The sequence below is a fragment of the Oncorhynchus mykiss genome, chromosome 11 (assembly GCF_013265735.2).
Source record: "Oncorhynchus mykiss isolate Arlee chromosome 11, USDA_OmykA_1.1, whole genome shotgun sequence".
Taxonomy (NCBI): Eukaryota; Metazoa; Chordata; class Actinopteri; order Salmoniformes; family Salmonidae; genus Oncorhynchus; species Oncorhynchus mykiss.
In genome coordinates this window covers 24,833,545-24,859,953 of record NC_048575.1, presented here as the reverse complement: position 1 = coordinate 24,859,953, position 26,409 = coordinate 24,833,545, and the positions used below count along the sequence as shown (strand labels likewise).

At 44.4% G+C, this 26,409-nt stretch overlaps 1 protein-coding gene across 1 annotated transcript in view; it reads left to right on the top strand.

The window, feature by feature from the left end:
* The window catches only part of adarb2 (adenosine deaminase RNA specific B2 (inactive)), a 193,621-nt gene extending 167,495 nt beyond the window's left edge, over window positions 1-26,126 (top strand). Inside the window, exons 5-10 of the mRNA XM_021620584.2 lie at window positions 6,333-6,501; window positions 9,319-9,470; window positions 10,595-10,766; window positions 16,869-17,050; window positions 23,066-23,244; window positions 24,209-26,126. Coding sequence (XP_021476259.2) covers window positions 6,333-6,501; window positions 9,319-9,470; window positions 10,595-10,766; window positions 16,869-17,050; window positions 23,066-23,244; window positions 24,209-24,385 — 1,031 coding nt within the window. The 3' untranslated portion in view covers window positions 24,386-26,126. The remainder of the gene's footprint in view (window positions 1-6,332; window positions 6,502-9,318; window positions 9,471-10,594; window positions 10,767-16,868; window positions 17,051-23,065; window positions 23,245-24,208) is intronic.
* Window positions 26,127-26,409: the final 283 nt, after the last annotated feature.

The window sequence follows — 26,409 nt, the reverse complement described above, 5'->3', positions numbered from 1 at the left end:
GCACAGTGAGGCTCTTATTGGTTATGTGGCTGTAGAAGGCAAAGTAAACAGAAAACTCATTGGGTTAGAAGGTGTGGATAATTTCATTTGTATCTAAGATAGTGTCGGTCCTTGGAGATGGAAATGAGTTTAGGACATCAGAGTTCCCCTTGGAAAGCATGCAGAGAGAGCGCATGACAAAAAGTCTTTTTTATTGACCACTTGTTTGGTATGGAGATGTTTTAACACAGCCTGCAATTCAGTTAGGATATGTGAGTCTCTCTTCCATAGAGTGAAATCATAGGAGATTAAATAACATCAGTTCAGAGAGTGAGAAGCAAGTAGTGAATTATTGCTTTGTAATGTTTTGAAGTCTGGTGCTGGGTATCCATTTCCACAGAAGATGTCTCTCTTTTTCTACTTTTTCTTATCTCTTGTTGCCTCCCCTGCTTTTTTATGAATTTGTCATTCAATAATACCCCGTTTTAAAAGGCTTAGAAGTGAGGTTGTCAAGAGTCGGGTTAGAGGAATGGAAGGTTGGAGAGGATGATCGGGGGCCCGGAACATAATCATAATCATTTGTACACTGCAAATTGACCACAACTAAGCCGAAAAGAGATTGTACTTGAAAATAACAATAATTTAATATCTTGATTACATTGAGCCACGATGACATATGTAACATTTTCCGTTAGTGGTAATACTTTCGTTTGTGGCACAGATTTCCTAAATTAAACAAATTTTTAGCTGAATTCCTGGTGATTTTAGTTTTTTTTTACCAAAAAATAAAGTTCTTGCATATACAGTATACTGAGCAAAAAAATAAACACAACATGTAAAGTGTTGGTCCCATGTTCCATGAGCTGAACTAAATACAAAAAGCTTATTACACATTTGTTTACATCCCTGTTAGTGAGCATTTCTTCTTTGCCAAGATAATCCATCCACCTGACTGGTGTGGCATATCAAGAAGTTGATTAAACGGCATGGTCATTACACAGGTGCACCTTGTGCTGTGGACAATAAAAGACCACTCTAAAATGTGCAGTTTTGTCACACAACACGATGTCTCAAGTTTTGAGGGAGTGTGCAATTGGCATGATGACTGCAGGAATGTCCACCAGAATTGTTCCCAGAGAATGTAATGTTAATTTCTCTACCATAAGCCACCTCCAACATCGTTTTAGAAAATTTGGCAGTACGTCCAACCGGCCTCAAAACCGCAGGCCATGCCAGCCCAGGACAACATCTGGCTTCTTCACCTGCGGGATAGTCTGAGACCAGCCATACGGACAGCTGATGAAACTAAGGAATTTTGCTGTCTGTAATAAAGCCCTTTTGTGGGGAAAGACTCATTCTGATTGGCTGGGCCTGGCTCCCCAGTGGGTGGGCCTATGCCCTCCCAGTCCCACCCATGGCTGTGCCCCTGCCCAGTCATGTGAAATCCATAGATTAGGGCTGAAGGAATTCAAATCGTTGAAATTGTTGTTGTTTTGTTTTGTTTTACTAAAGACTTTGGGGGACCAGAAAAGATCACTTGCGGGACGGTTTTATCCCATGGGCCGCCTGTTGCCATCCCTGGGTAAGACGGCTGTATGGAGACAGCACTGTCAGGACAGAAAGGCTAATAACACTGTCAGTTCAGAGGGCAGTGGATTGTTTTAGAATTTGTAGGTCAAATTTAATTATCATCATGAGAATGATGTTTAATATTTTTCCGTATCAAGAGATTAAAGTGACCCTATCGTCAGCACTACTGTAAGGTCATGGGTCATAGTTATTAAAATTAGTAGTACACTTTGTATACATCCCAAATGGCTCCCTATTACCTATACAGTGCCTTCGGGAAGTATTCAGACTCCTTGAAGGGTACCCAAACATTTCTGCAGCATTAAAGGTGCCCAAGAACACAGTGGCCTTCATCATTATTAAATGGAAGAAGTTTGGAACCACCAAGACTCTTCCTAGAGCTGGCTGCCCGGCCAAACTGAGCAATCGGGGGAGAAGGGCCTTGGTCAGGGAGGTGACCAAGAACCCATTGGTCACTCTGAGAGAGCTCTACAGTTTCCTCTTTGCAGATGGGCGAAACTTCCAGAAGGACAACAATCTCTGCAACACTCCACAAATCAGGCCTTTATGGTAGAATGGACAGACGGAAGCCACTCTTCAGTAAAAGGCACATGACAGCCCGCTTGGAGTTTGCCAAAAGTCACCTAAAGACTCTCAGACCATGAGAAACAAGATTTTCTGGTCTGGTGAAACCAAGATTGAACTCTTTAGCCTGAATGCCAAGCGTCATGTCTGGAGGAAACCTGGCACCCCCCCTACGGTGAAGCATGGTGGTGGCAGCTTCATGCTGTTGGGATGTTTTTCAGCGGCAGGGACTTGGAGACTTGTCAGGATCGAGGCAAAGATGAACGGAGCAAAGTACAGAGCGATCCTTGTTGAAAACCTGCTCGAGAGCTCTCAGGACCTCAGACTGGGGCGAAGGTTCATGGTCCAACAGGACTATGAACATAAGCTAACAGCCAAGACAATGCAGAAGTGGCTTCGGGACAAGTCTCTGAATGTCCTTGTATGACCCAGCCAGAGCCCGGACTTGAACACGATGGAACATCTTTGGAGAGACCTGAAAATAGCTGCGTAGCGACGCTCCCCATCCAACCTGACAGAGCTTGAGAGGATCTGCAAAGAAGGATGGGAGAAACTCCCCAAATACAGGTGTGCCAAGCTTGTAGTAGTACACTATGAAGGGAATACGGTAGGGTGGCATTTGGGACAGACGTATAATACAATTCCGTCAATTCTAGAGGTCGTTAAAGATTCAGGTTCAAAAACATACTTTTCTCTCCTAGCTACCCCTCCCTGTCATTGTATCAGATATATTTTCATATTGATTATCATGATGATACACATCTTAACTTCACATTGAAGATCTTCAAACATCTTGCGTTCATGAGTCTCTTCATATCCTAGTGGCATGCAATTGAGTTCACTTGCGTTAACCTTGGCTTGACAACAATTCCTTTTACTCCAGGAGACGAACATCATTTTAATGCTCCTTTAGTACTTAAGAATAATGGGTTCTTATTACAGAAAAATCTTATTTCTGTCTGTTAATGTGTCTTTTTGTCTACAGCAACAAAGAAAATGGAAAGGTCTGTGAATAAAGAATACAAACTTGATTTAGTTGATAACAGAGCTGATAACAGAGTAGAAAATTGGAAAGTTGAACTTTATAATAGCCTGTGTATCATTTAATACCCCTTTACTAAACTGAAATATGACTGAAGTTAGTTACTCCAGAAGGCTTCCTTATGATAATAGTCTTATGATGATAGAAACTGATGAGACAAACCTAATTTGGAAAATACCTGCTTGATGATAGCTATTAACCCCACTTAAAATCTCTCTCACGCGCTCTCACTCTCTCTTTCTCCTCTCAGAGGGAGGGGGGGGTGGGGGGGTGGGGGGGGCTGCTTGGTGGCAATTTCATGGTGAGATGAAGAGCAGCTAGGAGAAATTATCCCCCGCAAAATGGATCTAAACAATTGCTAAGTGGAACATCAGAGAAAAAGGAGAGAAAAAAGGGAAAGTGAAAAGGGTGTTGCAGTTTAACTTGTATTATCTCCCCAGAACGACGGCATGTTGCTGCATGCTCAGGGCTCATGTGGAGGATAGATGAGACCTGGAGCTGTTGGTTTGCTTCCTCACTAAGACTCAACCTGGCACTGTACAGTAGATGACACAACAGAGGATGAACCATGGTGAGGTTATTGGACCAAGCTATTACCCCACATAGACTAGTCCTAAGGAAATCATTTTGATCTAGGGGAACGTCCCAAACGAAATAGGGTGCCATTTCGGACGCAGAAAACATAGGTTTAGGTGTCTCAGAATATGCTGCTAGAGGTAAAGTATCTGTTCCTTCTCAACTTGGCATTCAACCTGCATTATAGTTTAGACTTGGCTACTGAGCCCGTGCAGAGCAGGAGCAGCCAGCATCTGGTTTGTCCTTAACATTAATCTTGTAGTTCCTGGCGTGGGTTCCCTGGCCTGGGCTGGTGTTGCAGTGGTTCCGCTAAGAACTAGCCAGGGCACCAATCTCTCTGTGTGATTGTGTTAGTGGAGTTTCTACAACCAAAGAGTATTATTTATTCATTAATGGCTTGATTTTTTTCTCTACGCTAGGTGATTCAGCTGCCACATTGTTGCCTTGGTTTGCTGCTGTTAGTGGACTGATCATACAGTGCTTCACGGCTAGAAATGATATTGTGCTAAATAACATCACGGTTGGAATGCACTTTTGATCAATCAGATTGCGCGGCCAGAACCGTTTCGTAATCAACAAGGCAACAGCAAACATGTCGTCCCCCGAGAATGGTGCAGCCCCCTCCCCCCTCCTTGGGCCAATCAGTGTAATTTTGTAAATTATGGCTCTCTATGGCAAGACGCATCATTCACCCAAGTTTTGTCAAAATCGGGTCAATGATGTCTGAGATATCTTGTGGGTTAGTTAGACTCCAATCCCTGAGCATGTGTGACAAATTTCATCTAACAGATCAAGAGATATAAACATGTGCCCATTATAACGTGTGGTCGATATGAATGTTCTTGAATGTTCTTGAGTCTTGCCGGTGTTTCTCAACATTTGTCCTGGCTAAATTCCCAATCTGGCCCCCACCATCAGAGCCACCTAATCATCCACAGCTTCCAATTGGCTCATTCATCCCCTCTCTGCTCCCATGTAAGTAACTATACCCCAGGTCGTTGCTGTAAATAAGAATGTGTTCTCAGTCAACTTACTTTGTAAAAAAATTAGAAAACTAAGCAACACATTTTGATGCAATACGAATATCCTTGACTGATTTGTATGCCTTTGTTCCATTGAGAGACATTGAGAGACATTTGTCGATAGATGCCATATATCAAGTTTCGTGCAGATCGGTCATTCGTTGTCAGACGAGTAGCGTTTTGAAATTCAAATTGGTGGAAAATCCACATTTCTTCATGACTTTAGGTCAAGTGGGGTGAGGGGCGTGACCTTTCATTTTCAATCTCTTGTTATAGTGCCACCAACTGGCCAATCAGTGTAATTTTGTAAATGCCGATCTTAATGACAAGACGCATCATTCACCCAAGATTCGTAAAAATCGGGCCAATGCTCTCTGAGATATCGCTTGTGACTAACGGACTAACTGACAGATCCGATTTCATCATGGGGGACAACAATATAGCATTGCCACAAGAACGTATAAAGAAGCTAGGAAATGCATCATGAGAAGAACCATATCTCTTATGTCTCCGTCCTCCTTTGCTCTATCCAAGCAGCCACTGAGTCAGAAGGTGGTTAGTGAAAGCTAGCCGAATGGATTTCAGAGGCCATGACTTTAACCCCACCTCAATATGAGCTGCACTTATTGTTAATGGCAACCTGGCAGAGGTGGCTCGTCGCCTGTCTGCCTGCATGCACACACACACACACACACACACACACACACACACACACACGCACACACACACACTCTCTCTAGCCTGCCTGTCTGCTTGCCTGACTACAATACCATCTGGGCCACAGCAGATAAAAGCTCATATGTTGCACCCACGTTGCCTCCAGGTTCGGCGGACGCAGTGAACCCTGAATTTGTGAAGCGATGGAGAGATTTGTGGCGGGCAGAGGAGAGGAGAGCGAAGGAGAGAAAAGGAGACTGACGGTGGTTAAAGCATGCTGAGCCAGCCCCGTCACACACTCATGGTTTATGCTGTCAAAAATCCTGCTGCTGAAGCCCATTTTTTAACCACAGTGCTTTTGAATTAAAATCAAACAAATAGGTTTCAGGGCTGTGGCAGGAGGGGATCTATGGGCTGCAAGGGTGGGTTTCTTCCTACTGGGTTCACTAACAATCACATTTCAAAGAGTGGTAGTAGTGTTCACCTGAAGTGTTCCCCTGAAGTCTCACATGGTATTTAAATGGTCTGTGTCCCAAATGGCACCCAATTCCCTACATGGGGAACTACTTTTGACCAGGGCCTGGTCAAAAGTAGTGCACTATATAGGGAATATAGTGCCATTCAGAAATGGCCTATGGTATCAGGTTAGAGGTATTTAGGTGTGGAGATTTGTTGACGGAGTCCACTGTTATCCCCTAACTAATGCGGACTCTAGACATACTCTTGTTTCATTGTTTTCACCCCACATGATTTCTTGATGACATGTTGTTCTGTCAAATGACACAACGAAGTGTGAGTCATGAGTTCTAAATGATATTTTAAAGGTAATAAAGCTATTTTATTTCTAACACTTGTTGTCTCCCCGTTTTTCCCCTCTCTCTCTCTCTCTCTGTCTTTGCCAGGTTTGGACCTGAGACAAGTCCAGGTGATAGCGTTATCTACCGGGACCAAATGTATCAAGGGAGAACATATCAGTAACCAAGGACTGGTGGTCAACGACTGTCACGCTGAGATCACAGCCAGGAGAGCCTTGGTTCGCTACCTCTACTCTCAGTTAGAGCTCTTCTTAAGGTAACGACATCGAAGGCTTCTGTAACATATTATAAACCGTATTATAAGGCCTCGTCGTAAGGGCTCATACAAGTTTCTAACATCTAATAGAAACATTATACCTGTAGGCTTTAAGTAAAGTGTTGCTGTGCTTCCTCTACTCTCAGTAATAACATCTAATTTGTCTCCTTTGAATAGTACAAGAGTAGGCAGGGGTGTTTTACTAATTATCCTTACAAGTACAGTGAGGGATATGTAAATTAAAGTGATATACTGGATGTGTTTTTAAACCACTATTCAAGAGTTATTTTTCATAGATGTTCATTAAATGCTCCTAAAAATAAGATTCTAAATCAGATTATATTATATAACTTGTAGCTACGCTTAAATTACAATTCTGTTCTTACTTGGCACCATGGTAACAGAGAAGCGTTATACAACAAAGCCATTTTCACAATCAAGCGTCATACTGTAGGCAGACTGCTTTTGTGTCAAAGCAACGAGTTCCTGATTAAAATGATATGCGTTACATTCTTTATCTTGTGAAACCGCTATGACTACCTCTCCAAAACCTAATATTTGCCCCACCAGAGAAGAAGCATTGTTGAAGCATCTAAAAATTATAGTTTTTAGTTTGAAATGTTCATACCTACACAACCACTTTGGTAAATTGCATCGTGTGCTACCTTGAACCAATCTTACCTGCCAGGCCCGTCTGGCTACTAAATTGCCAGCCTGTCAGATTAGAGTAGAAAAGGCTAGTTCCTTTAATGTCATATTAGCATAATACAGCGTGTTGACTCTAGTCTTTCCTCAATGTCTAATATAATCACTGGGCCAGAGTCTCAGCGGCTGAGCAAGAGAAAGCTAATGGGAAAGATAAGTCCTATGAAAATAGCCAAACATAATGCCACAACTGACGTATATTCACCCTATTTTTAAATAAAAATGATTTTACCTTCATTTAACCTGGTAGGCCAGTTGAGAACAACTGCAACCTGGCCAAGATAAAGCAAAGCAGCGTGACAAAAACAACACAGAGTTTCACATGGGATAAACGATCGTGCAGTCAATAACACAGTAGAAAGATCTGTATACAGTGTGAGCGTATGAAGGAAGGAGGTGAGGCAATAAATAGGCCAATAGTGGTGAAGTAATTACAATTTAGCAATTTACACTGGAGTGATATATGTGCAGATGAGGATGTGCAAGTATAAATACTGGTTTGTAAAAGAGCAGAAAAACAAAAACAAATATGGGGATGAGGTAGGTAGTTGGTTGGATGGGCTATTTACAGATGGGCTGTGTACAGCTGCAGCGATCGGTAAGCTGCTCTGACAGCTGACTCTTAAAGAGTGAGGGAGATAATAGTCTCCAACTTCAGTGATTTTTGCAATTCGTTCCAGTCATTGGCAGCAGAGAACTGGAAGGAAAGGCGGCCAAAGTAGGTGTTGGCTTTGGGGATGACCAGTGAAATATACCTGCTGGAGCGTTGCTATGGTGACCAGTGAGCTGAACTAAGGCGGAGCTTTACCTAGCAACGACTTATAGATGACCTGGAGACAGTGGGTTTGGCGATGAATATGTAGCGAGGACCAGCCAACGAGAGCATACAGGTCGCAGTGGTGGGTCGTATATGGGGCTTTGGTGACAAAACGGATGGCACTGTGACTGCATTCAATTTGCTGAGTAGAGTGTTGGAGGCTATTTTGTAAATGACTTCGCCGAAGTCAAGGATCGGTAGGATAGTCAATTTTACGAGGGTATGTTTGGCAGCATGAGTGAAGGAGGCTTTGTTGCGAAATAGGAAGCCGATTCTTGATTTAACTTTGGATTGGAGATGCTTAATGTGAGTCTGGAAGGAGAGTTTACAGTCTAGCCAGACACCTAGGTATTTATAGTTGTCCACATATTCTAAGTCAGAACCGTCCAGAGTAGTGATGCTAGTCGGGCGGGCGGATGTGGGCAGCGATCGGTTGAAGAGCATGCAGTTAATTTTACTAGCATTTAAGAGCAGTTGGAGGCCACGGAAGGAGTGTTGTATGGCGTTGAAGCTCGTTTGTTAACACCGTGTCCAAAGAACATGAAGAAGATGTATACAGAATGGTGTCGTCTGCGTAGAGGTGGATCAAAGAATCACCCGCAGCAAGAGCGACATCATTGATATATACTATGAAAAGTCTAGGGTTGAGACCGAAAGCGACATAGGGAATATACTGTAGTATCATGCCATGCATAATGTCTCCAATGATGAAAAATCACAATGGCGAGCTCTGAGTATATTAGTATATGGTAGAACTGAATTATTTAAATTCAAGGCATCAAATAGTAAGCATGTGGCATGGTTCAATACGGATTTGTGAAATTAAAGTATATTTGAGTAAAACAAATATTTGCAGCCTCAGTTCGTAGTAGCAACTACTACTATCACACATCACAGTCAGTAGCTGGATAACTGGCTGGAGTTTTAGTGGGTAGCCTAGTGTCTAGTATCAGTCAAGGATCATAGTCATTTCAACCATTCAGGGATGATGTAGGAGAAACTGGTATTCACACACACATATACACTCAAACACACACTCACACACCAGCAGCTCTTCGTGATGTATCATCCAGTTGAGACAGACTGAGTAATGTTCAGGGGGCTGACAGTGACAGAGAGAGAAACTGCTTTGGTCAGGGAGAAGGCCAGTGTTTGTCATCACTCGCTCTCTCCCTCTGTTTCAGTTCATCATTGAAAAATAGACGGGGGCCGGGGGGGGGTTTATGTGTGTGCTGTGATAGATAGTGGTCACTCTCTTTTTCCTCATCTCTTCTTTCGTTTCTTTGTCTTTAAAGCAAAAGGCGAGAGGACTGGGAAGAGTCGATATTCGTCCGGCACAAGGAGTCAGGGTACCGGTTGAGGGACAACGTTCATTTCCATATGTACATCAGCACGTCGCCCTGCGGAGACGCTCGCCTCAACTCGCCCTACGAAATCACCACGGACCGTAAGACAGACTCTCTATCCATCTTCATCTCTCTCGTTATCTCTCGTTTATTTTCCCTCCCTCCCTCTCTCCTGTCTTCCTCGTGGTTTGGTGTCTTTTTCCCCTTTACCAGAGTTTTTTTTTTTTTTAAAGGGATCATCTTCTGCCGGCTGATATGTTGAAAGCGACTGCTCTGCTTTTGTCAGACGCTGTCAGAAAACTGGCATCCCTTTCATGTCACATTACATCCACAGGCCTTTCAGACTGCCAAGCCACTGTGCTGAACAGATGACATTTTAATGCTTACTCCATAAAAAAATGTATATTCATTTAGATGGCGACGGCTGGCATTCGTTTTTATGTGTGACTTACAGGGTTAGCAATGTAATCTGCTTGGCAGTTTTCCATCAAAAATATTTCCCCTCCTTTTTTCTCTCAGACAGATCTATTCAGCACTGTAGCCATGCTGCTGGTGTATCATTATATTGACGTGGAGGTTTTCTTACACACACAAACACACACACACACACACACTAAAATGAAGGAAAAAAAAACATTTGAGGAGGCAAATGAATCACGCCAGTATGAAAGGAACTGAGAGACTGTCTCCCTGGAAAGCTTTGAACTTCACTTTCTTGGTCATTAAACCTTTTAAATGTTCATCAATCAGCTTTTACAGATTAGAAAATTACTTATGCAGGAGGGGCTCCCATAATACCTTTCTCTGCCTTTTCCTCAATACTTCAGAGGGGAACTCAAGGCTTAACTTTAACTTCATTGCATCGAGAGAGAGAGAGAGGGGGGAGAGAGAGAGAGAGAGAGAGAGAGCGAGAGAGAGAGAGAGAGAGAGAGAGAGAGAGAGAGAGAGAGAGAGAGAGAGAGAGAGAGAGAGAGAGAGTGGAGAACTACTTGGCTAAGGGTTTAAAATCATTGCCCCTTTTGGTTGATTTCCATATGGGATGGATATAAGGTGGAATTTCAGGCAATAGTGATGTTCAGAACATAGAGACACAAAGTTAGGCATGATCATGTGTGCTACATACTGAATAGAAACAGTCAGATACACATACATGTATGAGTGAATCAATTAACACACACACAGACACACAAATAAGACTGACCGTCCGGCTCTGATCTGTTCCCAGTGCACAGCAGCAGACACCTGCTGAAGAAGTTCCACAGCCACCTGAGGACCAAGATCGAGTCCGGGGAGGGGACCCTGCCTGTGAGATCCTCCAGAGGGGCAGTCCAGACCTGGGACGGGGTACTGCAAGGGGAACAGCTCATCACCATGTCCTGCACAGACAAGATCACAAGGTTAGATCATCACAAACACACCATCAGTGTCATTACCATGAAAACACACTTTTCCCCTCCCATGTCGAATTTTAGGACCTGCTATGTCATCAAAGGTAAAGCATATATGATCTGCCTATATGACATTTCAGAGGATGGGATGAAAATTGTTGAATCAACAGACAGACAGTCATAGCCGGAGGTAAAACAAAACAGTGGAAGTCAGAAAGTAAAGGGCGATGTTCACAGAGGCCAAACTCTCAGTAATCCACACGCTCCACAGACAGGAACGAAGACACAGCCATCTATTGATCTGAGGGCTATCTTTATTGGTGGATTACCTTTTTATGAAAACACATGATCCCTGTTTAAACAGAGCATTTAAAAATATGGCTTTATTGACTACAGAGAAGGGTTGGGATTGGTCTGGTATTTACTCTGTGTGTGGTGGATAAATCTCTTCCCAAGAGCATGAGACAGAACAGGAGCAGGGAGCCGGAGATGTCAGTCAGTCAGTCAGTCAGTCAGTCAGTCAGTCAGTCAGTGATTTGTGTTGTTGATTTTTCTCCTGTTGACTGAATGATGCTTATTTTCCGTATAGAGTTTGCATAGGATAATCCTACACTAATTTGTTCATGTAGGGATCGTCCATTGTTTGAATCTCCTGACCCTTAAACTACCTACCTACTATCTAAGACCTCCTGGTCTTAGATTGCCTAGTGCACTACAGGGAATAGGATGCCATTTGGGACAACCATGGTCTTTAACAGTCTTTAACAGTACACCCACAGTACAGTGAATAAGGGCTGCTACCTCGGCTGTGTGATATTCCTCCACCACCTACCCAGTCAGAGGGTTCTGAGATCTGACATGAGGGGAGACAAGGCAGTAGTGTATCAAAGCTTAAGTAAATGTTCAGGGTGATTTTTTTTTATTCACCACTAGTGTGTTTTTTTCGGAGGCATCTTTTGACAGCCACGAATGATCTCCTTGTTCTCGATGCGGTGGTTGAAGAAAGGGATGTTACATTAAATCTCTTGTTCTCACCCTGTCTCTTTCCACCGGGAGGTGAGAGCCTGAGTGTCCACACATTAGCCGTATTATCTCACTCAACTAGGGAGAGATGTGGCGATGGCAGCTAGCAGCACTGTTTCCCTACAATTCTCCCAATATTTGGAGGCTAATTGGTGCTGCTAGCTTATAGGATACAACAACATCTGCCTGGCCATACCTGTCTATGATCTTGATACATAAAGTTAACTGCCAAAATAAAGGAAACACCAACATAAAGTGTCTTAATAGGGCGTTGGGCACCACGAGCCAGAACAGATTCAATACACCTTGTCACATATTCTACAGTGTCTGGCACTCTGATGGATGTGACCCGAGAAATTCCATAATTTGGTGTTTTGTTGACGGTGGTGGAAAACGCTGTCTCAGTCACCACTCCAGAATCTCCCATATTGTAAGTGTTCAATTGGGTTGAGATCTGGTGACTGAGACACACACACACACATATGAATTACTTAATCAACTCAGAAACCACACCTGTGTGGAAGTACCTGCTTTCAATATACTTTGTATCCCTCATTTACTCAAGTGTTTCCTTTATTTTGGCAGTATCTTGCTCACTCAGACTAACTAGTCTCTTAGCAGAGATGTCTTAAGCCATAGAAATAGTAATACTAAAACAGACATGCCCAAATCAGTGGACCGGCAGCCATATTGAGTGTACCCTTGAGTATACCATTCAAATGATCATGGTCAGTTGTCCATTCTAGTCATTATATTTCTATGTAATGATTTTATTTGACACTTTATGTGCAGTGAGCAGGGAGGGTTAGGCCCTCGACTAGCTAGCTACAGATACACTATGTGACCAAAAGTATGTGGACACCTGCTTGTCGAACATCTAATTCCAAAATCATGGGCATTAATATGGAGTTGGTCCCCCCTTTGCTGGTGTTTCATGGGGTTGAGGTCAGGGCTCTTTGCAGGCCAGTCAAGTTCTTCCACACCGATCCTGACAAACCCTTTCTGTATGGACCTCACTTGTGCACAGGGGCATTGTCATGCTGAAACAGGAAAGGGCCTTCCCCAAACTGTTGCCACAAATTTGGAAGCACAGAATCATCTAGAGTGTCATTGTCTTCTGAAGTGTTAAGATTTCCCTTCACTGGAACTAAGGGGCCTAGCCCGAACCATGAAAAACTGCCCCAGACCATTTTTCCTCCTCCACCAAACTTTACAGTTGGTACACGCATTTGGGGAGGTAGCAATCTGATGGCATCGGCCAAACAAAGATTTGTCCGTCGGACTGCCAGAGAACGCATTTCTCTGGCAGTCCGTTGACTCCAGAGAACGCATTTCCACTGCTCCAGAGCCCAATGGCTGCGAGCTTTACACCACACCAGCCAACGCTTGGCATTGCGCATGGTGATCTTAGGCTTGTGTGCGTCTGCTCGGACATAGAAACCCATTTCATGAACAGTTCTTGTGTTGACGTTGCTTCCAGAGGCAGTTTGGAACTCCGTAGTGAGTGTTGCAACCGATGGACAGACAATTTTTACGCGCTCGCACTTCAGCACTCGGCTGTCCCATTCTGTGAGCTTGTGTGGCCTACCACTTCACGTCTGAGCCGTTGTTGCTCCTAAATATTTCCACTTCGCAATAACAGCTCTTACAGCTGCCTGCGGCAGCTCTAGCAGGGCAGAAATTAGACAAACAGACTTGTTGGAAAGGTGGCATCATATGATGGTGCCACGTTGAAAGTCACTGAGCTCTTCACTAAGGCCATTCTACTGCCAACATTTGCTGTGGAGATTGCATGGCTGTGTGCTCGATTTTATACACCTGTCAGCAACGTGTGGCTGAAATAGCCAAATCCACTAATTTGAAAGGGTGTCCACATACTTTTGTATATATAGTGTATTCTGAGGTGGCTCTCCTCTTTCCCCCTGAAAGTGACCGTTAATCTGCCCAATATGATTCAGTTGGCCGGGGCTGGAGACGCAGCGATTACATCTGTCTAGGTCACCACCATAGGTGAAAGCAATTACTTGGCAAAAAATAGAGGGATACGACGCGGCAGTCAGGGGAAAGGAAAAGGGACATCCTACTTCCTTTCTTTCTTCCTTTCTTTCTTTCTTTCTTTCTTTCTTTCTTTCTTTCTTTCTTTCTTTCCACCAAGCTAGATACCGTCCGACACCCTTTCTCTCCCTCTCCATTCCTCTTTCTCCGTTTTATATTCTTGTAAATTATCCTTGGCTTCCACTGAAGTGAGTGGGTCAGTAAAGGCCTATATAATTAAGGTCAGGGTGAAAGAGAGAGGGATGAAGAGGGTGGAGAGAGAACGAGAGAGAGAGGAGAGGGGGATTTAGCCTTTTATCCTAGTGTAGCCATACTATTTGAGCTGTAAATAGACACATCCGAGGTGACGCCTGCCCTACTGCCACTGTCTGTTTGTCCCACAGTTACACTCCTTGTTGTATCCCTTCCTTCATCATATATCTCCCTCCATTCATTCGTCCCCCAGTCCCTCATGTCATCTTGTCTGTTTTCGTAGGCGTAAAGTTATGTTAGGGTAAATGAACCACCATGAAAGCTTTTTTTCATATTTTCTTTTAATCATCATTACTATTGCTGTCATTATTGTGATCGTTACTATTGTCATTATTGTTATCGTTAGTGTTTTTGAAAAAGCACAACAGGGTTGGGCACCTGATTGACCAGAGAGTGGATGTTTGATTAAGTCAATGACTTGTTTTAATTGAAGGGCCTAAATGGCTTTCATATGACTATGAACCTTTATCTTCCATTTGGATTTTATGTAGATGAACACATTACTTTAATGGTCTCCGTTTACGGAGAGGAAGAGGGAGGGATAGAAGGAGGGATAGAGAGAGGGAGTCTCCCCCTTTAAAAACCATGCAACAGCCAGATGGCTGTCTTTTCTTGCATGAGATTAAAATATGTTTCTAATTCACAGCGTTGCTTCCTAGGTAAATTAATATTTCAAGCTAAATCATTTCTGTTTTGGTGGAAGTAGCAGGAGGGGAAAACAGAGAATAGAGCTCTATCTTTTGTTTGGAAAAGGTAGGACAGATCCCACTAACAGATTGGGGTGGCGCAGGTACAGCCGGGGCGGCAGTTAGCGCAGTTTAGCGATTCTTGGAAAACGTCGATGTTAATTGACTGCTCGGGGAAGCAAAAAACATAATGACTCATTATTAGTCATGAACAGGGATGCGAGAGGAAAAGATAATTGCAATTATTGCAGCCATGATAAAGATACATTGATTAACAAAAAGAACAATGGTGTAAAAATGAGCAACATAATGTTTGCCTCTGATTGCGCTTCTCATAAGTTCTTTAGTCCAATGCTTGTGTGAGTACACAGCTACACAACCCAGGTACACGCAGAGGGCTTCTATATCTTTGTTCTCTTGCTCTGAAAGGAGGAAATCATTATAAACATGGTAATTATGCCCCATCCATTTGTTAATGTATTCTGGAAAATAGATTAGTCTAAACAGCAAATGACAAGGCAGTCTAGAGACATCTAGACCTACTATCTCTACACCATTCAGATCTGGGTTCAAATATTATTTGGAGTGACAGATGGGTGAGGTTTTCAGTTTTGCAACTAAATTCTTTGAAAATATTTCAAATAGTATTTGAAACCAGGTCTGCCACCAGTGTAGAGTAGTACTATAGTACTATCGCAACCTCAGTATTACTATCTCACCACCAGTATATTACTATCTCACCACCAGTATATTACTATCTCACCACCAGTATAGGCCTATCTCACCACCAGTATAGTATTGCAGTATCTCACCACCAGTATAGAACTATCACACCACCAGTAAAGGACTATCTCTCCACCAGTATATTACTATCTCACCACCAGTATAGAACTATCTCTCCACCAGTATATTACTATCTCACCACCAGTATAGGCCTATCTCAACACCAGTATAAGACTATCTCACCACCAGTATATTACTATCTCACCACCACTATAGGCCTATCTCACCACCGGTATAAGACTATCTCACCACCAGTATATTACTATCTCACCACCAGTATAGTACTATCTCACCATCGGTATAAGACTATCTCACCACCAGTATAGGACTATCTCACCACCGGTATAAGACTATCTCACCACCAGTATATTACTATCTCACCACCAGTATAGTACTTTCTCAACACCGGTATAAGACTATTTCACCACCAGTATAGAACTATCTCACCATCGGTATAGGACTACAGTATCTCACCACCAGTATAGGACTATCTCAACACCAGTATATTACTATCTCACCACCACTATATGCCTATCTCACCACCAGTATATTACTATCTCACCACCAGTATATTACTATCTCACCACCAGTATATTACTATCTCACCCCCAGTATAGTACTTTCTCACCACCAGTATAGTACTTTCTCACCAACAGTATAGGCCTATCTCACCACCAATATTTTTCTATGTCACCACCACACTTCTGTGCAACAGATGCAGACAGGATTAGAGCTTTATTGATTATGTGTCACTCGTGGATCTTCCTAAACAAACTCAGAGGTGATTGCCCTTGTCCCTGGTCCTCGAGAAAGAAAAGCACACCTGTAAGCACAAACCCGCTAGAAGTGCATTAACCCTGATGTCAATGTTGAATATATGAATGATAATATCTGGGTGGCTGTAATGAGTGATAATGCTCTGACCTTTGTTGAGTGTGTGTGTGTGTCACCATTTGTTCCCTATCTTGTCACGTCCTTTGGCCAGATAATGATCAGATTGTCTCTTTTCATCCCTGATTCTCCTTCTGTCTCCCCTCTCTCCTCCTCTCTCTTTTCTCCCCTCTCTATATCTTCTCCCATCTCCCCTCTCCTCCCTTTTCTCCCCTTTCTCCTCTCCTCTATCTTCTCCCATCTCCTCTCTTTTCTCCCCTTTCTCCTCTCCTCTATCTTCTCCCATCTCCTCTCTTTTCTCCCCTTTCTCCTTCTTCTCTTCTCCTATCTCTCTTTCCTCCTCTCTCCTCTTCTCTCTCCCCCCTCTCTCTCTCTCCTCTCCTCGCTCTCTCTCTCATCTCCCCCCTCTCCTTTCCTGTAGATGGAACGTCCTGGGACTGCAGGGGGCATTGTTGAGTCACTTTGTGGAGCCGGTGTACCTCCACAGTCTGACGGTGGGCAGCCTCAGACACCCGGGTCACTTCAACAGGGTGATGAGTCAGAGACTGGAGTGCCTCGGACCGCTGCCTGCCACTTACAGACGCAACCAGCCTCTTCTTAGTGGTAAGAGACACAGACAGACAGACAGACAGACAGACAGACAGACAGACAGACAGACAGACAGACAGACAGACAGACAGACAGACAGACAATGCAACGCTATACAAAATGTATCATGATGATAGTTTTAACTTTGGATATGTTTTTGGATAACAGTGTGCTCACCCTCCATACACACTGAGGTAGGTCGTGCACATTACTCATGAAGGGCATTTTCCCTCTCTAAAGATCCCCAGTGCCACAGAACTCTGGGTAATTAGGTGTCATAAGGATGAATATTTTTACAGCTCCATCATCATCAGGAGTGATTATTGTACAGAAGGACCTTTAGTGATGATGGTCATAATGAATTTATCATTGAACAACCAAGAACACTGTAGAGTCACTTGGAAGTTGTCTGAAGTATTAAGTTAGGTACTGAAGACAGTCCCCGCCCACGTAAAGGACATAGTATGTCTCCATAAGATAATTGCTCCTTCTGCTCGAAATGTGAATGTTTTGCTCAAAGGTTGACATAAATTCTTTGAGAAATGTTTCTCTTTCATTTCATCGTTGTTGACAAAGGGCAGAATGGTGACCTTTACCTTGGACAAGCAGACCCTCAAAACAAAACAGACGTGGCCACAGACATCTGCCACAAGCATTCTGCCTGTCATTCTAGACATCCTTCTGAGTGTGTTTCAAGTTTTATTAGTCCTATGTACAGGATGCGTATGGTATACACCGTCCAACGAACTGCTTACTTGCAGGTGTCTTCTCGACAGTGCAACAACAATAAGAAATAAGAAAAGATAAGAATATGAACATAAAGTAAAAAGCAGAATAAAAGTAGAATAAACCAGATACAGAATTCTAAATAATGTCACAGGTCTGGGTCGGATCTGTTATGATTGTCACGGGCCAATTGTAACTGACTGATCCGAACGTAGTCGAGAGAGAGAGAGACATTTGATCATTTATGCTACTGCTCTTGCTTTTTGCGAGAGTGGAGTGTGGCTGCTTGTAGCTTGTTGTTACCCAATCATAAGTCATCAAAGAGGCAATAGGCTACAGTCATAGAGCCTCCGTGTGTGGCAAAAGTTAGGAGATATCTCATCAATGGAAGATGGAATTCAAATGAAGGAGAAGGATAGGCTACAACGACCAAGAGCCAACAGGTAGGCTGCGACTTAATATTTTGAATGGACTGCACTGGCTGCTGGAATGCACTGCAGCCTCAATTAGCCTAGCTAGCTAACGTTAGCTATTTTAACTAGCATCTCCCGGTTTGATGCAGTCAAGACAGATACAAAGTCATAATATTTTAAGCTACTTTATTAACTGGTGCTGATAAAGCGTGAGAGGAGGGAGAGAGGTGTGAGGGAGGGGCTGCACTGTGAGCGAGTGACACAGGGAGCAGGGAGGGAGAGACGAGAGACAGCAACCAACCAATTGACTCGCGTAGACTAATAGGTGCCATAGCTAGGTTACTTATCATCAAACATTATTTTTTCTGCTGCTTCCCTCACTCGGATCAGACCTGGTCTGGATCCGACCATGTCTACATACGGAATGGGTCTAGTTGTTCTCTGGTCCGTTCGGAAAGGGTCTCTATATTTAGGAAAAAATGTATTTATGCAGATCGGGTCCGGGTGGGAAAGCCCCAGGTCCACTTCAACTTTTTGGACCCGTGAAGACCTCTAGTTGGAGCGGTAGGCAAATTGGAGTGGGTCCAGTGTGCCTGGCATGCTGGCCCTGATGTGGGCAATGACCAGACTCTCGAAGCACTTCATGATGATCGAGGTCATTTGGGAATGTCACTTTGTTTTTCTTGGGCACTGGGACAGTGTTGGTTTCCTAAAGTAGGTGGGGACTACAGCCTGGGACGGGGACAAGTTGAAGATGTCCGAGAAGATACCCGCCAGCTGGTTAGCACACATGCTGAGGATGCAGCCAGGGACACCATCTGGGCCAGCGGCTTTGTATTCACGTTTTTGAGAGTTTACTTCACGTCTACCTCTGAGGGTGAAAGCACCTGGTCATCTGGAGCAGTCGAGAGTCTTCCTGGATGGCTCGGTATTGTCTGCCTCGAAGAAAGCATAGAACGTGTTAATCTTGTCTGGGAGGAAGGCTTCGATGGGCACCGACTGCTGGTGTGTCTAAGACGTCGGCGCTGAGGAGGGCGAGCTTCCGGTTCCTGTGCGACGTAGCTTTTTTTATGGCTATTTATGGCGATTAAGAAGAGGAAGGAAACGGGGACTCCATGCTAGGCTGAAAAGACGGGCCTACACGGCCTCCTCTTCCTAGCATCCTGAGGACTAATGTCCAATCGCTGGAAAATAAACTTTGTAAACTCAGTGCAAGGCTTAAATCACAGACGGACATCAGGAAATGCTATGTCTATGTGTTTACTGGGACGTGGCTTTGTGTGTGTGTGCGTGCCTGCATGCGTGCGTGCGTGTATCTTTGCTGTCTGAACCATGGAGCCAGTAGAGGACAGGGGGAGGAGGAGAGGAGAGGGGGTCATTGGAGAGATGGCCCTACTCCAAATCAATGTAATCACAGCTCTTATCAGACAACCATTCATTGTGGAGGAGGTAGTGAGCAAAGAGGAGGTGGACGGAGAAGGGGAGAGAGAGGGGGAGCGAGAGAGAGAGAGAGAGAGGGAGGGATGGATGGTTCATTCCATTCACTCCCAGGGTCCATGCTCTCTCCTCCTCCACCCTCCCTCCACCTTTTCATTCATCCTGCCCTGATGAGATCCTCCACCATTGTGTCTGGGCCTCTTGTTCAGGGAAATGGCTGAGTTATTTTAAGTCCTGTCATATGAAAGGCTCTGGCTCTGACTGACTTCCCCAGGAGCTCTTATCACTGCCAACCAAATGACTCCACCTGCAGCAGAGAGCAGAGGGGACTAAATACATCAATGAGGTTGTCCTTCAAAAAGTCACCTGGATTTAACCAAACTGGGAGACACCACACTGGAGACACGGCCTGGAGTTACTTTTACTATTAGAGAGCGTTTACATTGTACCCTGCTTTGCCAGTGCTGCCTTTTGCCTCAATCACATTTAAGACTTTTCAATTGACATTTGTTCTTGGATGTGGCGTGGTCTAACAAAGTGTTGTCCCCTCCACCCTCACGGTCCTAAACTGCATGTATCCTGCCTTTCGGCCTTGCTCACATGTTTGACTTTTCAGTTGTCCACTCAATATTAATGCCGCGTGTGCGTGCATGGCTCTAAGCAGTGGCCACAGAAATGGTTCTTGAAGTAATTGTAGCGTTAGTGGTGGTGGGTTTTTGATATGAATATTTACATTTTCCAGCCATTATAATTACTATACATCACATAACCACAGGTTTGAATTGGTCTACTTCATGAGCTACCTGCAGAGCACTAACTAGAATAGAGAAACTGATCAAGACTTCACAGAAAAATCTAATTGGCTATTACAGAGACACACGAGTCAAGTCGATTGAAGGGATCAAATGAGGCATGAATAGAGGCAGTGTGATAGAGAGAGAGAGAGGGAGAGAGATGGAGAAAGAGGGGGAGACAGGAGAGGGAGAGGAGGGAGACAGGAGAGGGAGAGGAGGGAGGGGGAGAGAGAGAGGGAGAGGAGGGAGACAGGAGAGGGAGAGAGAGAGAGAGGGGGAGACAGGAGAAAGAGAGAGAGCAAGAGAGGGGGGGAGTCTTTTGTTCAAAGAGGTGTGTCTCTGTAAGAGAAAGGAGGCGATGATAATAAGAGACTGGTGATTGTTATGTCGGCAGGCAATTCATTCCAGCTCTGAAAAGCTATAGAAAAGAAGGAAGAGAGGAATGAAAGACTGGTGAATGGAAGAGTGAAGATGGGAGGATGGGGGAATGAGTCTGCCACAGAGAAAGATGATCACTGAGAATATGTGTTAAATCTATTTTGTGTTATATCTCAGAATGCATGGCTTTGTTTCCATACAATTATATGACCAAGTCCTTTTTCTTAAGGTATCTTTATCAAAACTGATCCATCTACTAACTACTGCAATAGTAATAGCATGATTAATTATGAGCGATTCCATCATATCATTAATATGGACACTTGTCCAGACTTACATGTTTTATTCACATGGAGATATATTATGGTTCTTAGTTACCCCGTGTCAAGGTAAACATTCCTACTTGTATTTTCTACTTTGTTTCCACCGGTGCATAACTACATTATAATCAGTGTTGATGTCTTGACAATGCTGCTGGAGTGTGTATGTTTTTTTTAGCTGCACTCGGCAGGGGCGCTAATTCCCTGTGTCCGTAGGGGGGGACTGGTTGACACTTCTCTTGTTCTGTAACACTGGGTGCTAATTCATTGTACATGAAGTTTAGTGGCTGAGTCTCCTCTCCTCCTCCCATCCTCCTCCTCTTCCTCCTCCTCCTCCTTGCCCTTCTTCTCTCCTCACCATCCTCCTTTCTCAAAATCCTCCTCTTCACCTCATCTCTTCATCATCCCATTTTCCTCCTCGCCATCTCTCCTCCACCTCTCCCCCTACCCTCCACTGCTTTTTGTGCAGAGTGCTATCGGAGCGCTAGGCTAGCTAATTGGATGTGAGAGGCTGTGTCTGATTGAGGAGGCCAGTGAGGGACCTCAGTATCTCAGGCACAGTGTTTACCACAGAGATAGTGACGCTTCAAACGCCCACGTTACATTATCCACGTCAACACGTTTCCCTTTAATGAAATGCACACTCACATGCTTGATAGACCCTCGGTCTTTCGTTTTCTTTCACTTTGTCTTTTCTCTCTCTTTCTTTCTCCCCCCTCACTCTCCTCTCTCTCTCTCTCTCTCTTCCCCCGCTGTTTCCTATCCCTTTCTCCCCCTCACTCTCCTCTCTCTCTCTTCCCCCGCTGTTTCCTATCCCTTTCTCCCCCTCACTCTCCTCTCTCTCTCTCTCTTCCCCCGCTGTTTCCTATCCCTTTCTCCCTCTCTCTCTCACCCTAGTGTCTCCCTGTCTCTCTCTCTCTCTTCCCCTTCCGATCCCTCCCTCCCGTCTTCTCTCCCTCTCCCCCCAGTGTATGTAACTGCTCTCTGAGGAGAGGAGCTGGGGTTTAAACAGCTTGGAGATAGAGAACCAGGTTGACTAAGCTTTTGCACCACTGCAAACGTTGCATCTGTTCTTTGCTAGAGGGAGTTAACCACAAAAAAAGTGAAAATGAAAAGCAAATGAAAGTATAAAGTTCAGGTTCAGGTGAAACAAACATACAGTAATTTCATGTTTCAGCTGTTTTTTTGTCCTTCAGTTGTTGCATTAGTGTAAAAGTGTAGCAAACATGTGCCTTGGCCTCTATTCAACAAGTCGGTCCCCTGTCCCCAAGTGTCTAATCTCCTGTGGACAGACTTCATAAACAGTACCGTAGATCTGTCATGATACAACGGGATGCAAGAGATAACCAGCAGTATTAGTTACAGCGCTTGGGTTTTTCGTCACTGGTTATTTGGACAAATCACAATTTCGCAGGTGTTAGCATCCTTTGAATTTCGGAAGGGCAGGGTACTTTTGGCCAATAGACTTGCCCGTAACTTGCAAAGAGAGAGGGTGGAGCTCTTCATTCCAGTTCCGATCCTCGTTTTATCTCTTCTCAACGTGTATGGATCCAGAACTTAAAGGTAGACTCAGCGATATGACGTAGATGCAGAAAGTAAACAGCATAGTGGGTCAATTTCCGCAACAACAGCGTTGAAGCGCGGGGCTCAACTTCTCTGCTGTTTTGGTCCTGTGGCTCCCACGCTGTAACAGCGTGAAGCAATACCGTGCACATGCGCCGACGCCGTTTGTGACTGTGTGAGCGACGTGTTGGATCTCGCTCATCTCAATATCTGCGGTGCTGCTCGTGGCAACGTCATTGCGCTGAGTCTACCGTTAAATCGAGCATCTAACCAATTACGCAAGTCTTTAGTTCTGGGTTAACCGGGATTACCCTGTGTCTAATATGACTAAAAGCTTAAGCAATCACACACATTCTAAAAAGAAAAAATACATTTGTTTTCCCCTGTGCATCCCTGCAGGTCTGAGTGTCAGCGGTGAGTGTCGTCAGCCGGGGAAGTGTGTCAGTGTGAACTGGACTTGTGGGGACGGTCAGCTGGAGGTGGTCAACGCGGCTACGGGACGTAAGAGGGACTCTGGGACGCCATCAAGGCTCTGCAAGCGCGCTCTGTTCACCCGCTGGGCAAGGCTGTATCGCAAGGTGAGTACTGCAGACAGAGACACGTACACACTATGAACTGTGTCACAATGAATACAGATGTTCGATCTTAATTCGATCACTCTGTTGTTCGAGGTTTAAAAAGGTTTCTGAAGTCTGAAAGGCTTCTAAGGTGTAATTTCCACTTTAAAATGTCAGCCTTGATTTTCCCTAATGAAAAAAAGGGAACAATCACAAAAAAATTGTATTATAATCCATAAATGATATTCCACATAAGAATTCACACGTCATGTTGCTGCAGGATTATTTTTCTGCTGTGAGAAACTGGTCAAATGAAGATGGTATATCTGTACACGGGCATAAAACAAATGTCATACCATGCCTTTAATAGCGACTAACCAAGCTTCCGGTGAGTAGTATGGAGCCACTTGACATCTCTGTGTGTCCAGCAACAGCTGCCACAGTACTCTAAAGCAGCTTACCCCCCTTTTACACAATAGCAGCCTATTATTTTAGAACAAACACAAAGCGCAGTTTAATTTTCATTATGAAAATCTATGTAAATGCCTGCAACACCCAAATGGTGGCAGTTAAATTATAATGATTATATAACCATAATTATTTGGAGAAGCACTTGAGGAGCGCCGCCCTTGGAAATTGGTCCCCGCGCGCAGTAAGGCATGCAACAGCAGACACAGTAATCTCCAAAGAAACTTAGTGACTTGACTGTGCCTACGTCCCCTCTCTCGCCTCGCCTAGCGGCTGCTCCTCTTCTCTTTCTGCCTGCGCAACAAAGGAAATGCACAAAAGCACAGAGAATGTTCAATTGCTTGTGAAATTTAAATGGGGAGATTACACAGCTGTTGAAGTTCCCCGTTTGTGCCGGCTCATTAGTTTTGTTTTGCTCTCTATCTCTCTTACCCTAACCCTCTACCCCGTCTTTTTCTCCCTCTCTCTTCCTCGCTCCATCTTTATTTCTCTCCCTCCTTCTCCCTTCTCTCTCCAGTTGAGTATCCATGCTTCCGGGCCCGTGGACCAGCCACTGATGTACTGTGAGGCCAAGATGGCTGCCGGCTCTTACCAGACTGCCAAACAGCAGTGGCTCAGATCGCTACAGGAGACAGGCCTGGGAACCTGGGTGAAGAAACCTCCAGAGCAGGAGAGCTTCCTGCTACAGGACTAAGACGTTTCACTCCATTCCAGCCATTATTATGCTCACGCACACCAGCTTCCTGTGGTGTCCGTGTTCATCCGTCCGTTTGCGTGCGTGTCTGCAGAAGGAGCATGTGGCAGTTGGCTTTATTGTTGTCCGCTGACTTTGGTTTGCTCTACAAGCCTCCATCTCCTCCTCGGCAAAAGCCACCTTTGATGTTGGTCGTTCAAGTTCCACCAACAAAAAAAAACAACAAAAAAAGAAAACGGGAATGAAAGAAAGTGGGTTTGATCGGACCTCTCCTTCATTATCCCGCTGGTCCCCGGTTGTCATGTCAAAGCCGGGGAGAAGGCAGGAAAGAAGGCAGGGTAACCTTGGTCAATGTGAAAGGCTGCCGCTATCTTGTCATCAGCCATTTGGGGGCGGCGGTGCGCCTGGAGAGCTCCAGCGGGATGGGGGACAGGGCCAGCCAATTACAGAGCCTGTCATTGTGACGTGTGATGGACAGAGAGATGGAGAAAGAGAAAAGGACCACAGAGAACCAGATAGACAACTCACCGTTACACACACACACACGCCCTCTTGCCACAGGCCTCGTTCACATATATCTCACCTTTCTCTCTCCCTTTTCACAGCATCTCTTTGTCTGTCCATCTCCTCCTTTTTCTCTATCACTTCATCTTTCGACCCCCTTTCTATCCCTCTGTTCCTCTCTGCCACCTTCAACCCCCTCTCCTTCAGCGATCTCATTCTCTCCTCCTCTCTTCCTTCCTCTCCACCTCTCTCCGCTCGCTCTCACAAAGCTAGAGGTTCTGACGTGGCCACGACAGGTTAATTCCACCTGCTCTTAGTGGCACAAAGGGAATAGAGGAGAATGGAGGTGATAGCAACATAACTGCTGCCATTAGCCCACACTGGGGTTCCCCTTTCAGATAGAACACCACAGCCATCTTAGCTTCTTTAATACCTGTCATTAACGCTCTGAGTTGATTTCACCATTTTACCTTTGTAGTCAGGTCTCTCGCTGTGATTGGAAGGGCACCGTTTTTTACACGTTTTCTTTTTTTTTTTTTTTTACCACTGACAGGTTGATTATAAAGGAGGGTTGATTAACGCACAATAGAGCAGTCGTGAGCCTGACTTGTTAGCTGCGCTCACTTTGAGCTGGTGTAAAAGGGTTGTGACCGGGTTGTGACCAACCTGCTACAGTGGTTTGGTTGACGAGCGATTACCTGCAATGACGGGGAGGACACAGAATGGACTGACATTCAGTCGTCAATGGGAGAAACACAATAAATACAACCCTACTTAACAAAATGCATTTTGGTGTTTAGATGCGGAGTCATTAACTCTCTATTGGCCCTACTCTATAGCCCAGGTGCTGGGTGGTGGCGAGGGACCGTTCTCTTCTTTGTTTCACATCCTCACTACTCCCCAAGCCAGTCTGTAAAGGTGGAACACACTCTCTGTAAAACACTGACTTCTCAACCCTGGCCATGTTTGTCCACGTTGGCCCCCTTACTTTATGTTTGTGTTCATTTCAAATGTCCTATTTTCACCCCCTGTTTAAATCTTGAAAATAAGTATTGTCAAATCATTAGGTCAAGGTTTTGTTTTTACATGTGTGATGTTCCAATGTAGGAATAAGTCAACGGTACATGCATACATTATCGTCATGTTGTTTAAATCCTCCCACCTTACTCTGACCCTTTCCTTGGAGTTCACGAAGAGAACAGTCCAGGCTATTATATTAAACACAGTAACAGTGTCACCTAGTGGTCATAGTTCTTATGTGTCAGTGTTGTTGCTTGTCCATCACTCTCCTCTGCCTCAGATCCCATTTTGGTAGTGTGTAAGGTCCACTGGGCAGGTAGACTGTTGGAAATGGTGTCACTGTTCCACCGGACAAGAACGTGGATCGTCATTATCATCAAAGTGGGATATTGTTTTTTTCAATTGGAAAAGTTCCAAAATAGCAGGAGCGGGTGTTTAAGTTTTTATAAAATCCTCCCTGTCCCCGTTAGTAGAGATCCAGGGGAGGTTGTTCTCTTTTA